This window comes from Achroia grisella, unplaced genomic scaffold, assembly GCF_030625045.1.
Source record: "Achroia grisella isolate CSIRO2021 unplaced genomic scaffold, CSIRO_AGI_Agris_v1 utg1186, whole genome shotgun sequence".
Lineage (NCBI taxonomy): Eukaryota > Metazoa > Arthropoda > Insecta > Lepidoptera > Pyralidae > Achroia > Achroia grisella.
In genome coordinates this window covers 2,151,886-2,169,529 of record NW_026712592.1, presented here as the reverse complement: position 1 = coordinate 2,169,529, position 17,644 = coordinate 2,151,886, and the positions used below count along the sequence as shown (strand labels likewise).

Below are 17,644 nucleotides of genomic sequence, written 5' to 3'. Positions count from 1 at the left end.
TTGTTACTCTTTCATCAAAAACTACTGAAAATGTTTTAATAAAACTTTACAATAAGCTTATACATCAGAATAACACATGGGTTATAAAAGTGCACGCGGGTGAAACCGCGGGCTCTGATATATAGTATGTTCACAATGATTAACACAATAGCGATTGTAAAGTTTTTGTATCTAGTGCTTGATATAGTAACCAATTTAGTTGTTACAATTAAACAGTATCAATTTTCGATCTATAGACGAATGATAACTTCTACATTATTTCAACAAATCAGAATATAAAATTGCATACATTCAGAATAGTACAACCGGGGATTTTCTGTTCAGTACCACTTCCAAATATCGTTGGATTTTGCATCGATAGCGATTTCGTCTTTACGCTCTTGTATTTTGATTAAGTGGGCTCCTGAACTGTAAGTTCAGAAGAGCAAGCAGTTTTCTCCCATACAATATGCTGAGGTGGAATAAGTTATTTGTTGAAATTTTCCTACGAGACTACAGCTGTATCACGTAGTCCATAGGCTATGACAATCATTTATGATCAGAAGGTACCAACATAAACTTCGCATCAAAGTTATTTGCAATAAGGAACTTGCTTAGTGTATTATGTTATAGTTTGAAATGTCAGATCATTAGATAATCTTCATTTTAAAAAAATTGCGTGTTATAATTCAATACAGACATTTTTAAAGTACAGTGTTTTAAAATATCCTAAATGCAGGTGCCATATCTGTCATCTTACTGCAGATGGGAATGTATTCGTATGCAGTAATGCACTCATATTTGCCAAACTTATTCCGGTAGCGTTCTATATTTTTGCAGAGTGCTGGGTTGATAGTAATTTCATGTGGCTATATAGGTATGTTACTATGGGTATTCAAATATATATCTAATATAAGACTAAAAGTAAAAGACCATGAGTTAAAATTTGACTGACATCAAAAAATATTGTATGTATTTATATTGCGAACTGACTCATTGATGATGACCAACAAACCAAATTAATCCGAGAGACGGCGGTAGGCTCAACCCTGTCGCGTAGGATTTAAACATACCGAGTGAAATGTGAACAAATCATCACAACGTAGATATTTGACCAATGTCTTTCACTTGACAAATGGATAATATCTGTGTTAGCAACCAATTGCTATCTCAGATATTATCCACTACCGAAGTAGTTATATTTATTTATATTTATATAAGAGGTATTTTAATAGCATATGGCAGTATAATCTGTATTTATATTTTTAGTAATGTCTAAATGTCAAACCCACAGAAGTATAATTTACTTAAAATTAAATTACTTAAAACAAAATATATTTCTACAGATTTTAAGTTCTTATTGTTTTTCATTTTATATTCAAAGGGAATATTCCCCTATTGTGTTGTCAAATCATAAAAATATTTGGCGGAATTCCGTTTTTATATAGGCGGAATCAAGGTCGTTTATTTAAGCGAGCGCGCAATTTTGTGCATTGATAAACAAATTAGCATATAAATTATCTTTGCCTTTATTATTTGCATTACAAAGAGTCATAGGAAAATGTGCCATGCCATACATGGGTTAGACAGCACAATAAATAAGGGTTACAGAGGGTCAGAACGCGGTCTTGATGCATTCACTGCGGAAAACTCCGTAATTAACTAGGGTTGCTCATTTACATAGATTTTCTTTTTAGCTAATCTTTGCAATGTATACATTGAGTCGCTTCTAAATAGAAAACTGGCTGTTGCCTGCTACTTTGTTTTTTTTTAGATAAATGATAGTGTGTATCTTTGTGATACAATATATTTTCATATCACAAATTTCAATTCAATTTAATTTCAATTACTTCAAATTAATAATGCATATGTTTGTCTGTTTTGACAAACATTTGCATTATTAATGCGACGTACTTATTTGATATGGGTTATATTTGTACATATATCAAAGTCATAATTTATAATTAATATATTTTGGTTGTTAATTTGATATTCATGTTGTACTTATTAAGAATAGTAGTGATAGAATCATGACTCATTTTAATACAGAAAATAAAAAATAAATATATATATGGGTTTTACTCTTGAAATTCATTCTGTATGGTGCCTTCTCTTTGTAAGGGCTAGTTAATTCTTGGTTACATAATATTAATCGGAAAATATTATTATAGATAAATTGTTAATTTTCTACTGACTGACTATCAAAGGGTTCAACTGCATTTATTTTATGTTTGTTTTACGTAAAGTCTTCGCTAAAAGACTCGTTTATGTAATTATTTTTGCAATCTCTCATCTCTTGGGTTCGTTTTTTTCTTAGCATATACACATATATACGTTACGTACTCAAACCTATAGGTATATAATTTTATTTCATGAAATATTGTACTTGTTGAAATGTTAATAAAATTATTTAAACATATCGACACCCATGCATTGAGGCCGACATTATAAGTATATACGGCGGAACGACAAATTCTTATTATTTTCATATGTTTTACTATTTATCAATAACTTCGAATACCAATAGTTCTTTTCACCTGAACTTCTTTCAGCGCATATTTTTATTGTCAACATGCTATTTTTATAGCTGTTTAGGGTGGCCCCTACCAATGTTCGCTTTTTTAATTACCATACGATGTTATCGTATTACAATCCACAGTTATAAATGTCACTATTGAAAGTGTTTGCATGCAACTAAATTTTGTTTGTTATTGTATTGGAAATATAATGCAATACAATTTTTTATTTTGGAAATCTTCGAATGCTTCGCCGCATCTGCTTTTTACATCTTTACTAGATAAAAATGAAACCGAATACATATAACATTCCGAACCCACACGGCCGTAAACTGACCGAATTATGGAAGGAAGGAATATGAAAGGAAGGATATAATTATAACTAGGAGAAGGTTGCTACGTTTACCTCCAGGTGCATCATCAGCTGGTTTCCTATTCCAGTTATTTAAAAAAAATGAAATTACCTATCTAAGAATAATAAAAAGACATGTATTTATATAAATGTTTCATTTATTGATATTATTAATATATACAATTATTATTACGGAGCAGTAAGTAATGTACCTACTTAAATTACATTGTAATAAAGTTACCGGCAATATTTACACAACATTCCCTAAAACTAAATAACGCTTACAACAACTCAATTTAGCGGTTCCATGTTATAGAAATATGTACTATATATATAGCTTGAAATATATCATACAAAAAAGCGCTAAGGTAAGAATATTTATTACCTTTTATTTTGTAGAACAAATAAAAAAAAATAAGAAAATTGTCTATTGAAATTATTACTATTGTTTTAGTTATAAAAATATATAGAGAAAATCACAAGCAGCAAAATTATACAATTTATATAGGTATTTTTGGTATTGTTTTATGTCAAATTTGTATTAATAATATTTTGCCTTCATGACACACTGGAATGGTACAATTTTTTTTAAATATTTTATATTTCGCAATAAGAATGAAGCTTGGTTAAAATAGTGTAAAAAAGAACTTACTTTCTACGTATTCTTAGTCTTCAATTTGTTTTATTAGTAGTTATTATTTATTTTTATATACAATGCGACGTTATATTATACATTCTTTGATATGCTTTTGGTGTGATTTAATTGAACGGTACATATTTAATTAAAGATTCAAGTAAGAAACATAAATCTTAAACAAAGGTTTAACTTGAAGCAGTAAGAATATATAAATATCTATATGGAAACCATTTGATAATTGAAAAATAACTCTAGAAAAGCATGAAAATATGCCTCAAGGTGTTATCAACATATGTGTTGTCAATATATATATTTGTGTATTTCTGTATTAAAGTTTTAATAAGTAAATAAAATATTTCTATGGATTGTATTTATATTTGTTATATTTGTGATATATCTTAAACTGTAAATTGTAATGAATAACCAAATAAGTATTTAAAATTGCAACATCATTATATACAGATTTTTTAAATGATATTACATAATTAAAATATATTGTTTTTTTTTAAATATTATAGATTATAAAATTAAAAGTATATAGTTAATTTTTATAAATCAAATATTTATTGTAATTTTCTAAAAGGGAGGTGTTTATACACACCCACGTAAAAGTAAATATTATTTTGGCAAGTTAAAAAAATAGTACCCACCTAATTCTTGTACCTCCCTAAATAAATCACCAGTAAAATATTACCCGTAGAACATTAAACACGGGCGGCACGATTATAGGATTTCTCCCTGCCGAAGGTAAGTAAAGGTTACAGGTACACTTTTACAGAAATTCACGCTAATAAAGAATTGATGAATTCCAGCTAATTTTATTACGTACGATCTTTAATCAACATTTTAGAAAATTTCGAATATGGAACTGCTAGCGTGTATGATACATTGATTGATCTTAATAATTATTTAAAGATAAAATTAAATATTTATTAGAGAATTTTGTCGCTATCTGTTAAATTAAATAAATATGTATAAAGAAGCACTTCAATAACCATAATAGGTTAAATAATCGATTGATATAAAATATCAACTAAAACTCACTAAAGGTTTTAGTTTTAATCATTTATGTCTGATTAGATGTCTTCAATAGCTGCTGGCGGTGGTTGAAATTTCAATAAACAATATCCAAGAACTACACTCATTAAAAATTGGCATTACACAGTTTGTTATTTTATCTATGAAGTGGAAATTTATACTTTATATTATGCAGAATGATCAGCATTCTACCATCTACATATACCACCCCACAAATAGTTACAATGGTTGTAGATACATCGTGTGGCTTTTATTGTTTAAACCCAACGTGGCAAATGAACCAGCTTCCCTCACGATTGGATAAAATCTTAGTATATTTTGCACCCTAACATAAACGGGCTGCTGATAATGGTGTAGTTAGTTAGACGTCAGGTTTCCCGAATGAGACTAATGTTACCATGGACTCCGATTTGATTATTGCTGCTTTATATATGTCTAATTTAAGAGTCAAAATGTAATAAAAAACATTACATTTTATGATACGTCTTAATAGGAGGAGGAGCATTATTCAAACAAATCGAACATTGGTTAATCAGTTCTTGTGTTCAAAACACAATACATAACTATAATCTAAATACTAAGATTAAAAATTAATGTAACTTTAAAGAGATTATTATAGTTTTAGAATGTAACTAAACAAAAACCACTCCTGTCCAAATCTAATTATTGTGTATTATTATTTATATTATTTTTTTTATATCAAAATATTTTAGAATGTAATCCTGAGTACTTTTTAAGTGTATTTTCTACTATGCTGATTTGCTTATATTTTATTATTACAATAATTTTATATTATGTTTTTACATATTGTTTATTTAAGCTTCTTCAAATATCACTTAGTAGTTTTTTCTTCAATTTATATTTATTGCCAAAGATCTTAAAGGAATATTTTTGTCAAAGAACTATTTATATCGTAAATAATATATTTTGCTTAAAATATGAAGTCTTATAATTTCATGTTAGTGTTCATAGGGTTATATTTTGTATTGATACCTTTGGAAACGTCGATGTTGTTATACTATCACAATGTTCAAACTTAAAATAGATACATACTTTACTACATTTAACGTCCTTATAATGCTGAATTCTGTTATATGTTAATAAACAAAATTGAAGGTATCAATATTTCAACATTCGTTATTTTGAATAGTTACATTACCTGCCAATAAGTAACTATTGGCAAAATTGCAAGTTGAGGAAATAATAAACTCAATTCCCCAGTGAAATTTTCACAATTATGACTCGGTTCAACTTTGAAGTTGAACGTGAAAACTAAAATGCATTTTGGCGAAAATAGTTGACTACAGACATCAGCATTATAATGACTAAGTACAAATAGATTTATTTAAATTACCTTTATACACATTTTTTCATTTACATACCTTAAATAGACGGCAATAATAGTATTCGATGGAAACAAATTGTCATAATGCACAAAACCTACAGTTTGTTAAAGACAACTTATCATCTCCTACCCTGTGCTAACAATTCGGTAATATTTATATTTTGATTAATTATTGTGAGTAAATCGATAAAACTAGAGAATAATATTCTTTTAATTATAAATGGCAACACTGAAATAGCGCTAAGAGTACAGAGCGGCCATGCTTGGTGTCCGTTGGAAGCTGTAGATTCAGCAGTTGGTAGCCAGTGGTTATCGAGTACAGACTGCTCTATGACGTTTTGCATTGTGTCTAAACAAGAAAAAAATAATTAATACTAAATAAATACACATGCCTGAAGCAAGATGTGTGAGGACAAATTCAAATACACATGTTGGGGGAAAGGGAACTGATGAATGATGTCAAGTTGATCTTCAAGCGATTCCCCTGGAAAGTATTTAGGTTAATTCCTGGTATAAAATGACCTGATGTCAAGCTTATCTTATCCTTCTTCAATAGTACTCCACCTGCGTATTGTTAACAGAGGGGGAATGCCATTCCATAATCATCGATTAAATAAATGAACTCGAATATTAACTTCTACTCTACTAAGTTCCTAAACCTTATCTGGTTTGAATATATAGATATAGATAAGATAGATATATCTAAAAATATATAGTTGGTAATGAAGAAAAATAGAATGTAGAGTAATGTAAAATTAGATGAACTTATTAATAAAAGAATTATAGAATATTAAAAATAATAAAACATTAAATAAACTATCTGTTACATACGAGTAATATGTAAAATTGAAATCAACCGCCAAAACCTTTACTATTGCACAATTAATATTTCAAAATGATCCTCCAAAGCTGCGATGAAACGCGCCCAACAGCGTTTAACGTGCTTCGTGATATATTCAGCATTGTTTATTGTTGATTCCCGGTTTGAATAATAACTACTACTATTTCTGATGCCTGATATTTGTGCTGATATAAATTTAGTACACCAGTGTCGAACAACACCGTAGTGCCTCCATAAAATGGTTATAGCATTCGAGTTATCGTAAATGTAAGAGCTTTAATAACATTGAATGAAAGATAACATTAGAGAGATAAAATGTAAAGAGAAGTTAGATATTCTTATCGTCGTCTATGCATTATTAACTTTACTCTGTACACTTAATCTGCCGGTTATACAATTCTTGGGATGCATAAAATGTATGTTACATATTCTTGGCTGTCTTCGTTATATAATTTTCTTGAACTAGTTAATAGTCTTAGTAGAATCTTATAAGTAAATATACTTGATACGGGGTTATTGAGAATTAGATGATAATATTTGTACATATATAATATTTAGACGTACCATATGTCGTTACATCCGGTGTATAAAATTTCTGCTCTGCAGGTTGCAATGGCACCACGAACCCTATAAAATAATTTATTATTATATACTATAATATATACATAAACAGACAAAGACTTCTTAGTAACCAGAGAGAAACTGTAAAAAGTCGTCACCTGAATTAGTACAATCTCAACAACCGAAGAGCAGTTTTCTTTGAAAGCTCTGTTTCATTGAGGGTGTAGATTAGGCAGTCAAATTAAAGACTAGAGGCATGACATATTAATCCTCTGGAACAGCAAAACACGAGTGATATCACGGGTATCACACATCATGTCTGCATTTCTGGTTATATATGTACCTACCTATATATAGGCGACATTTACTGCTTCATCAGATAGGGCGTCAGAAATTTTGGCATTCTAATTTCATTTAAAAAAATTACACAACCGAGTACTTAAAAGGTCGGAACTTATAGAAATGACTAGATAAATAGTTATTTCTCTTAATTATACGAAACAATATAAGTCCGGAAAATTTGTATTGAATGAGTACTTTAGTCTTAATAAGATGCTATATATATAGCAGTATTCACATATATGTATCTGTAATTTTAACTGATATGTCTCCCTCACACTCAGGTTTAATTCGCCTACGGCACTTAAGGGAAGCTATTTTATTAAATATTGTAACATTTGAAATCAATACAGGATCGCAATAAATATATTACTAAATATATGATTCCTAAACGTCGTATATTAAATTCTTGTAGCTTTGATACATAATATAAATTAATACATCTCTAGGCACACGATCTTATATGGGCGCTGCAAACTCTCAAAAGATAAGTGTTTATGTATGTATGTAAAATAGCAAATAATGGTTTTTTGGTAGTGTATGCTTTGTATTTTAAGTATTATTATAAAAATCTTCGTCAGCCTAATTTTTGCAAGAACTTTTATCTCTACATATAATTATTTTTATTTATTTAAATAACTTTAATGCACGTTATACACAGGTAAAAAGTACATATGGCGGACTTAACACCAATATTTTCCACAAACACAAGAGACAAGTTGTTGGCGGTGCAAACAATATTATAATAATTTTACAAAACGTACACAAATAAAAATATAAATATATACATAAATGTCCCTACAAAATTATATATATCGATACTCACGTGGTGGGGGAGTATACTCCGTGGTGGTCGGCGGTGGGGTCGTCGTTGTGGTGGTTGTAGTTGTCGTGGTCGTTGTGGTAGTAGTTGTCGTAGTCGTCGTTGTTATTTTAATTTCTGTCACATATTAATTTACTTCATTATACATTTATTTAATTTTTTTTTTCTGTGCGAAACTGTTGTCACATAAACGATCTCGGTGGTTTAGCATTTATTAGTACACCGCCTTAATACCAGTGATCGCTGGTTCAAACATTTGTTTTCATGAGTATGACTGTTTGTAGAGTAAAGCCTCTTTAAATGACTTAAAATAGCTAGGTATATACATACAGTATGAATTTATAAAAGAGTTACTTTGAATAAAGAAGAAGAATCTTCCTAAAGTAATTCTTCAATATAACTTATGAAGTACAGTAAAACTTGAATGGTGGTGCATTTAAAAGTACAGCCATCAATTGTTCAAAATCAGAATTAAACACTGTTTGTTTTTAAAAATGTTATAGTGTTTTTACAGAAACCAAATTATATATTCTGGTAGAACCAAATCGTTCATAGACCTTCAATTTAAATATACATACCTAGAATATACAATATTAAGCTTACCATAGAGTCTAATAGTTCCTTCGGCTTTACCCATAGTATTTGTTGAAATACATGTATAAGTTCCAACGTCATTGCTTCGAAAATCTGATATAGTTAATATTAGTCGAATTTGATACGCGGACGTCCGTATCTCAGATATCTCATGCATTTCACTGAAACAATGATAAATACATCAATTCACGGTATTATATATGCGAAAATCTGTCTGTCTTAAAATTAAATGGCCTAATGCATCTTAATAAAATTTGTCCTGAAGATTTTAATACGAGAACGGACATTGTCCATCCATGGTTATCTCAAACAAATAAGGATTTAAATATTTGAGAAGTAAGGAGAATATTTTTATAAACTGCAAACAAAGACATGTGTAATATTTTGTTTATCATAATTTGAAGTGGGTAAGGAAATTTGTCTTCTTGATCTCCTTTCAGAGACAAACATATCACTAAACAAAAATTGTTTACTATGACATATATACATATATATATATAATATGAATTTTATTATAGTTGATATGAAGAAAGAATAGGCACTAGAAGCCAAATTAAATTAAACTGATACTTTCTTTAAGTAACAGCCTGATGACTGTCCTGATGATAAGAGGTATCTGTCGCTTGTATAAGAAGACATCACGACATCGCATCAGTGACACCAGTACTTCTCATACCATACCATATTTCATACCATCTCATACCAGTACTTGCCATTGTGGAGGGCTAAGATTATTGCCTCTGTACTTTATAATTTAACTACCATATCTCACTCTCTGACCAAAACACAACTTACAAACAATATACTGCTGAAATAGTTGAAACGACAGACGACCTGGTACAAAGTGTACCTCATATAGAGAACAGTTTGTGGTTACCTACCTGGACTTAGATAATTCTGTAATATAATACGAAACAGTGTTATTGTCGAATATAAGAAATGTAATTATTTAAATGTAATGACATATTGTAAATTAAATAATGTAAATTTAATATTGTAATGGGTGAAAACTGTGATCGGTACAGCCTATGCTGTAAATAATATAATTGACGTAGTGGAGTAACCTGAAACAGTCATGCTCGCTATAAAGTTCAAACTTGTGGCGGCGTGGTGGGCCGGGTCGATGTGCTCCCTCAAATATGGTTGAGTACAATGATGGCTGGCTCATACGTCATACTCGTGAACGGGTGCTGCTTGTGGGGACTGGTCTGTTCAGGTTGTGAACACTGATTAAATTTTTTGTTCTTTGCGATAGCATATGCTGGTGGTCACTCTATTCTCCCAAATTTGAATTTTAAACTGTATTTACATAAACATGTTCCACTATTATTTGAAAAAAAAATACGAGCTGAGTTTCTTGTCAGTTCTTCTTATCTCGCAATCATTCCGAACTGACGGTAGATTTGACATATCATAAGAGTCTGTAATAGACCTACATGAATAAAGATATTTTGAATTTTGAATTTTTTGAAAAAATATTATAATAAAACAAAAAAAACCGACTTAAATCTTGACAACTTTAATATAAATCCAACAACAAAAAATATCATAAGTCTTAGTTATGATATTGTATATTCACATGACGTAAAGCAATATAGCAATCGGAAATTACAAGAATGAGAAATTGCGAATTTCTTTCATTTTGAAATCTGTAGAAAATCTTTAATAAATAGAAATAAAGCAATACTATTCCCGTGTAATATAAATTGTATTTCCCACGTCGGTTGTACGAGTAGGGTTTGCGGCTAACGACGGGTGTTGTATAAAAATTGTGAAAATCAAATGCATCAGAACTTTATAGGAAACACCGTGTTTACTGCTATAGGATCTCACTTAAATCTCATCCCTTTACTGTGGTGTATGTGATGCCCAAGGTATAATGCTAAACGGCTGTTTTTTTGACGAAATTTCCTTTGTAATTAGTTCATATTTAACGTAATTATTTTTCTTCTTTGAAATACATGTTTACTTGATAACTGCAATGACTTTATGGTATGTCTAGGCCCTAGACGTTAGGGATATAGCATGAAATAAGTATGATTCGGATATCTGGCTGGTCGTATAGTTCAAGACAAACTCCAGCGCTATATAAAATATAATAACTCGTTTTCGAGGTACACACAAAGGTTTTCATAATAAATGTTGAAGACAAGTCCATACCAACTCAAGGACTCCAGTTACGTTATTTTTAGTAGGTATATATTTCGTTCTTTGACATTCGTTTGATGTTACTATATATTGTCTATGTCAGACACAGTAAGGATAGTCATGTATAATAATATGTAAATATTTTTGTATCTCGTTATGATGACAAATACTTGAAAGAGTTAAAATTCACGGAAATGTTGATAATATTAACAAGATACTTAACGAGTATAATGTCAGTAGTTACTGAATGTAGTACTCCATATACAGATACTTTAAAGAGGAAATATTTCATTGTTTGTTTGTTTGTTTGCGTTGAATAGGTTACAAAATTACTGGACCGATTTGAACTTTTTCCCATTAAAATCGTACATTATTCCTGATATACAGGGGTAATAGAATATTTCATAAACTTTAACGATCCACATGTTACTTTCGATAATGTTTTACAATCTGTGAAAAAAAAATTTTTATCCCGTACGCTGCCAAAATTATTGATAATAGAGCAAAGTGATGTACTACACTTTTATAGAGAATATCAATATATAATATGTAAGTTTACAGTTATGTGACAAACACTTATTTTTTTTGGAACATACAATAGCAACAACAGTACAAACTAGATGACATTATTTGTACCGTGACTAATATTATTCTTAAATACCCGTGTGATGTCGGGGCGATCCACTAGAGAAGTACATAAAAATACGAAATAATATTACATATATTTCTGCCATTGAATATGCACTCAATTGAGTAATAGAAATAGTTTTCTATTCATAAAGTTTACACTAATAACCATTTTGTCAAATAAATTATTAAAACCTTTCATTATTAATTTATATTGGAAAATAAATCGATTTGCTCTGAATATTGTGTTTTTGTTTCCATTCTTAAAAATTACTCGCACGAACCAGTGACATAACTGCGTTTTTTAGGAACGAATTGCCATAAAAAAGCTCCATATTAATGATATTTCTCTTAGTCATAGACTATGTATGTATGATATTGTATGAAACTAAACTCTGCTTGCAGAGGTTTCGTTAGGCCTAGACGTTAATATAAATATGACGGCCTCGGTGGGCCTAGTGCTTCGGCATGCCTTATTTGTGATGAGAACACACACCATGTTGGATTCTTCGCATGGTATAGGTATTTGGCTAAGTATTTGCATTAATGAGTATGATTAGTTGTATATTCTATAGCATATATATTATTACTAGTTACTCGCCCTGGATTCTCCCGGGAAACCTTCCTTGGATCACTCTATCTATTAAAACGGCATCAAAATCCGTTGCGTAGTTTCAAATTTTAAGCATACCTACATAAGGACGGACAGACAGCGCTAGAGAGATTTAAAAATATTTCTATCAGTAGGTTAGTACACATAACACAAGCTCTCTAAACTAGGACTAGGGCGCTGTGTGAATTGTCTAGAGGTATTATTATTAAAAGTTGCATGAATGTTGACATGATCATTTATGTATGGTATGTGTGTATAATACACAAACAAGGGACGCGTAAATATGTATCGGCGCAATTATGTATCAAATGACCTGGAAATTGATATTGGCGATAGTGATAAGATATTACTGTACCATAATAATTACTACATTATTATAATATACTATGTTATGTGATTATGGGATCGGGTTTATAATGCGGCCAAGCTATAAAAATGTTGTTATTAATATAGAAAGTTTCCATTATTATACCCCAAAATATTTATTAATTTATTTCAATTTTACTGAAATTTTGTTAAATATATAGTCTTAATGTTGTTAGCATACTCATCTATACATTTGTATAGATAAGTAGTAAATATAATATGAAACTTTTTATTATTATTGTAATCCCTAAAATAATATAACACAGTTGCTGATTACATGTGTGTGTGTGTTTACTTCTTTTATACCTCCCATTGGGTTTTCATATGTTTTTCAGTATGACAGGTATCACGTTATCATGTGATAATATGATGATACTTATCGTGCAGTTGTGGCTGTACTACTCATGAGTTGATATTCTAGAGTATTAATATATCACACCTTTTTACTCTCTAATTTTATAGTCTTATCTCACTCTGCAACCAAAACACATCTATAAAGTAAGCTGCTTGAAGGCTGAAATGGTGAGACTGAGGTACCTTCCTTAGTAAAGTTATTAAGACATTCTAAAATGTTAAGTCCATACCTACAACGCGCAGAATGCTAATAATTTACCGATGGCAAGGAGTCACATTATATGCTCCTCTTATCCTATATTCTTATACAAATGTGTCTGAATGTGTCAGAGCTCTGACTATGATAAAGTATCCCAAAAAACGCTCAGTTAATTTAAGATTGACATTTATTTTTTTATTTTTAAATACATACCATTCTAAAGGCATTCCAGTAATATGTTTCACCAGATTCAGACAGGTGGACTTTTTTCAATATGAATTAATAACGAAAGGTTCTGGTAATTCTATTCACGAACACATGAATAAAAGAGTTGGGCTTTATAGAAGCATTTGAAGGGATACCGTTCATGTACTCGCAGATATTATATAGTTAAGCGAATTCTATATCATTTATTTTTATATGAGACTGGAATAGCAAGCACGTTCAAGGTACGTTCTATTTAAATTTTATTAGTTTTTTTATTGCTCTTTCGAAACGTAACTAAGGTGAAAGTCATAACAATATTAGTACTTTCATTGAAGAAATATATTATAGTAATAATAAATTCATCATCATCATTACAGCTCTGAAGACGTCCACTACTGAACAAAGGCCTCCCCCAAAGATCTCCACAACGATGGGTCCTATGCTGCTCGCATCCAACGCCTTCTCGCCATCTTGACCAGATTGTCGATTCATCTTGTTGGAGGCATTCACACGCTGCGTCTTCTGGTCTGCGGTCGCTACTCGAGGACTTTACCGTAATAATACATTGCTACTGTATAATTAATGAATATGAAAGATATGAAACGACGCAATCCTATACTATTGGATAAGAATAAGTTTCCAAAAAGTAAACTGAGAGGCTGAGACTGAACCTATTTATCTCTATTGTCTATTACTATATATGTATGAGAAGCATACTTTTATAATAAATATAATTTCACTGTACAGTTTGAAAGTTTTGTGATAAAGGTCCAAACATATTACATGGAATTGTTGTATTGTACATGTAAGTATTTATCGTAAGTGATGAAGATACGTATAAAAATGCAAGTAAAAAAGTGAAGTGGTAAGCTTATGCTTACTTTGATTGATGAACGTTGTTCTTTGTAGTATTGAGATTAATTGTGATAACTAATTTTAATGCATTAATTTATATATTTTTATAAGTCTACAATAAAAATATCTCAATTTAATATTCAGAAAATTCACTCTGGACATTTTATTTTGGCAGTTCATAAAACAGATTATTTCGGTACATTGCGCTGAGTACGTTAAGACCAGGCAACAAAAAATCAGAAATACATTTACAATATACTATAAAAATAGTACAAGTATAATATTAACAAGATAATAAACTTTATCTATGTATAGAGAAAAAGAGAGAACTGAGTATATTATGAGCAAAGTAAATTATGGGAATATTCCAATTTTCGAGAAATTACTTTATTGTTTGAAAGGTATTAATGTCAGAGTGATATAGGCTAAATATTATGTTATTAAATATAAAACTCACAAAGTTATGAGTAGCCGGACGAAGCCAGACAGGGTTAATTAATCTCATTAGACATGATATAATTATACACAGAAAATCTAAGATTTTCTAGTTACCTTCAAAGGATAAATAAAGTTATAAAACGTGTATAAAACTTTTAAACTGTTAACTTCTTGTATTTTTTTGCCTTTGCGCTAGAAATTAACAGAGAAAGTCATAATTGGATAGAACTAAATAGTTCCACCCCACAGTCTAAAAGTTTGAAGCGAACATAGAATTTTCTGAACTTATTCCATTACGTGGCTTTAAAACTGTTAAAGTTAGCAAGTTATGTACTATCGTCGTTCCAGTTAATGTTAGGGCCTAGACATATGTAATAATGTGGCTTTTATTCAGTTAGCAGTATACTACGGTGGTAATAAATTGTTTAGATTACTTTGGATGTAAAGTACTGAGTATTTGCGTCCATGACCGCTCAAGTACTTTGTAGAAGGTGCAATTAAGTTAGCTCCAATTTATTTAACCCTTACCTAACTTAGCTATATTTTATTATTATACACTTACCTGAGGTGACCTTAATTAAAATAAAACTGTATAAAAGCAGAATATTAATAGAATAAATTTTAGTACGTAATTAGGTCTATAGGGAATACACTTCATATTAGCTTTATATTTAATGGTAGTTTAATGCCTTCACAATTCTATAGAAGACTGTAATAAATTTTCTTCATGAATACCTCTATTCTATTATTTTCTGCTATGAAGCAACAACATAAAAATGACTTATCTGGGGCATTTAACTTACAATGCAATTTTTCAGGCTAATGACACAAAAAAATACTAAATACTTTGTGTGTGATCGTAAATAAAACGTCTACAATTTATGCAAGATGCAAACAATTTCTATTATGTACTAAAGTGCAACTTACTCTGAGAGTATCATCTCTTCGCCGCTCTTGAGCCAGTAATTGATAGCCTGAGGGTATGCTTCAACCAGACACTCCAGTTTTGCTGTGGAACTTGTTGGCACTCCTATTACCTTCGTTGCCACTAATGTCGAAGGCGCAACTGTAGACAAAGTTACAAAGTTCACATCGAATTTAGTTGAGTTGACATTATACAACATAGATGCTTTGTTCGAGTACTTATGGTATTTGATATTTATGTTTCAGGTTGCCAGTGGTATCTTATAACTATTAATTAATTAATGATTATTTTGATAATCATATATTAATTATAGTGTATAATTTATACTAATAAACTATACATTTTTTTTTATTTAATTGTAATGAGTGCATTATGAAAACTACTGCAATAGTCATAAATTTCATATGACACTAAAACAGAGTGATAATATTTTGAGACAAGCACAGTATGTAAACTACGGATAATGTAAGAATATATGTGGTTTATATTCATATTATTACACCTTTAAATATTTTGTAATGAAAATAACAATTAATAAGTTAATTTGTAAAAGTTATATAACCATACTTAACTTGTATATTTTTACTTTTACTATGAAACACTCGAATAGTTTTGGGTCATCCGGGACCCTACTCATGTTCCTAGCGGGTCTGACAACTTGAAACTTTTAGCACAATGTTAATAATTATTAAATTGTTATTAATGACTATTATTAATACAAAGTTTTAAAAAACTAGATTAGTGTACTTCTTATTTTAATTTAGAATTATGTAATATTCAATTTGAGATCATTTTAAATAACAATTGCTTTTTGTCTCATTGAGTCACTTAAAACAATGGAAATAACTGGTGAATTATTATTGTATTGTCTACATTTTTATGAATTAGCAGAATATGTATTAGAATTATTAATTCAGCTGTTTAAGACGCTGAGTTATGTCGGATGGTCCGAGGTTTAATCTCACATAATATCAATATTTCTAGTCATGTACTTATACTTATCTATAACGATTTCTATTTTTAAAAGCACCGTCAAAATATAAATCACAAAATACATAAATCACTGTTTGATTTAAACCAGAGGTCGTTGGTTCATTTATTTAATATAATATAAAACAAAAATATCAATGGTAGTGAGATTTTGAATTTAGCGATACTAAAACTTTCTGTGTCAATTTGTAAATAATAGACTTCTCTAGTGAGATACAAGAGACAGCGATAGTCTTGCCTCCAGGCATACTATATTCAAACAAAATGTTCCGCGAAATATGATCCCAGAGATCCCAGAAATGTTCTGTACTCTGAGACTGTTGTAGTCGAGTGTTAAGTACACAATGACAACATTCAACATAATTCAATACGGAGAATGGAAATAGAATCATCATAGTCATAATAAGTACATTTAACGTTTTACTATTACTTAAAATGTAAGCAAATGCAATGAAATGGTACGTAACAAATTAAAAATAACTTACAATTAACACTCAGCATAATTCTCTTGCTAATTGCTGGAGGCACATCGTTGGAGGCGATACACAGGTACGCACCCATCTGCCTTCGTTCCACCCGGGTGAGGTTCAAATTCGGACTCATAAACATGTCAACTGTATAGGAAAAAATAAAACATTATACTGCATGCAAATAAAAATTGTTGGGGGAAGGGCATTGATAATTACGGGGACTAGTGACCCGATTACTATCAATATATTGTTAAGTGTACCTCCCCGCGGCCATACATAGAAATAGTCATGGTTGATCCTGATTTATTTATCATGCTTCACTTACCCGCCATCGTACACTATTAATGCAATGGAAGCACCATTTCAGTATCACCCATTAAAAAAACGCAAATTGCCGTCTCTTGGATGACCTAGAATAGCACATTAG

General features: G+C 30.2%; 1 protein-coding gene across 1 annotated transcript in view; it reads right to left on the bottom strand.

Annotated features, from left to right (window-relative positions):
- Positions 1-4,727: 4,727 nt before the first annotated feature.
- Positions 4,728-17,644, bottom strand: part of LOC131853954 (lachesin-like) — a 74,100-nt gene continuing 61,183 nt past the window's right edge. The window contains exons 6-11 of the mRNA XM_059205047.1: positions 17,233-17,361; positions 15,760-15,898; positions 9,035-9,186; positions 8,435-8,548; positions 7,273-7,335; positions 4,728-6,216 (exon numbers count right to left, since the gene is read on the bottom strand). Coding sequence (XP_059061030.1) covers positions 5,987-6,216; positions 7,273-7,335; positions 8,435-8,548; positions 9,035-9,186; positions 15,760-15,898; positions 17,233-17,361 — 827 coding nt within the window. The 3' untranslated portion in view covers positions 4,728-5,986. The remainder of the gene's footprint in view (positions 6,217-7,272; positions 7,336-8,434; positions 8,549-9,034; positions 9,187-15,759; positions 15,899-17,232; positions 17,362-17,644) is intronic.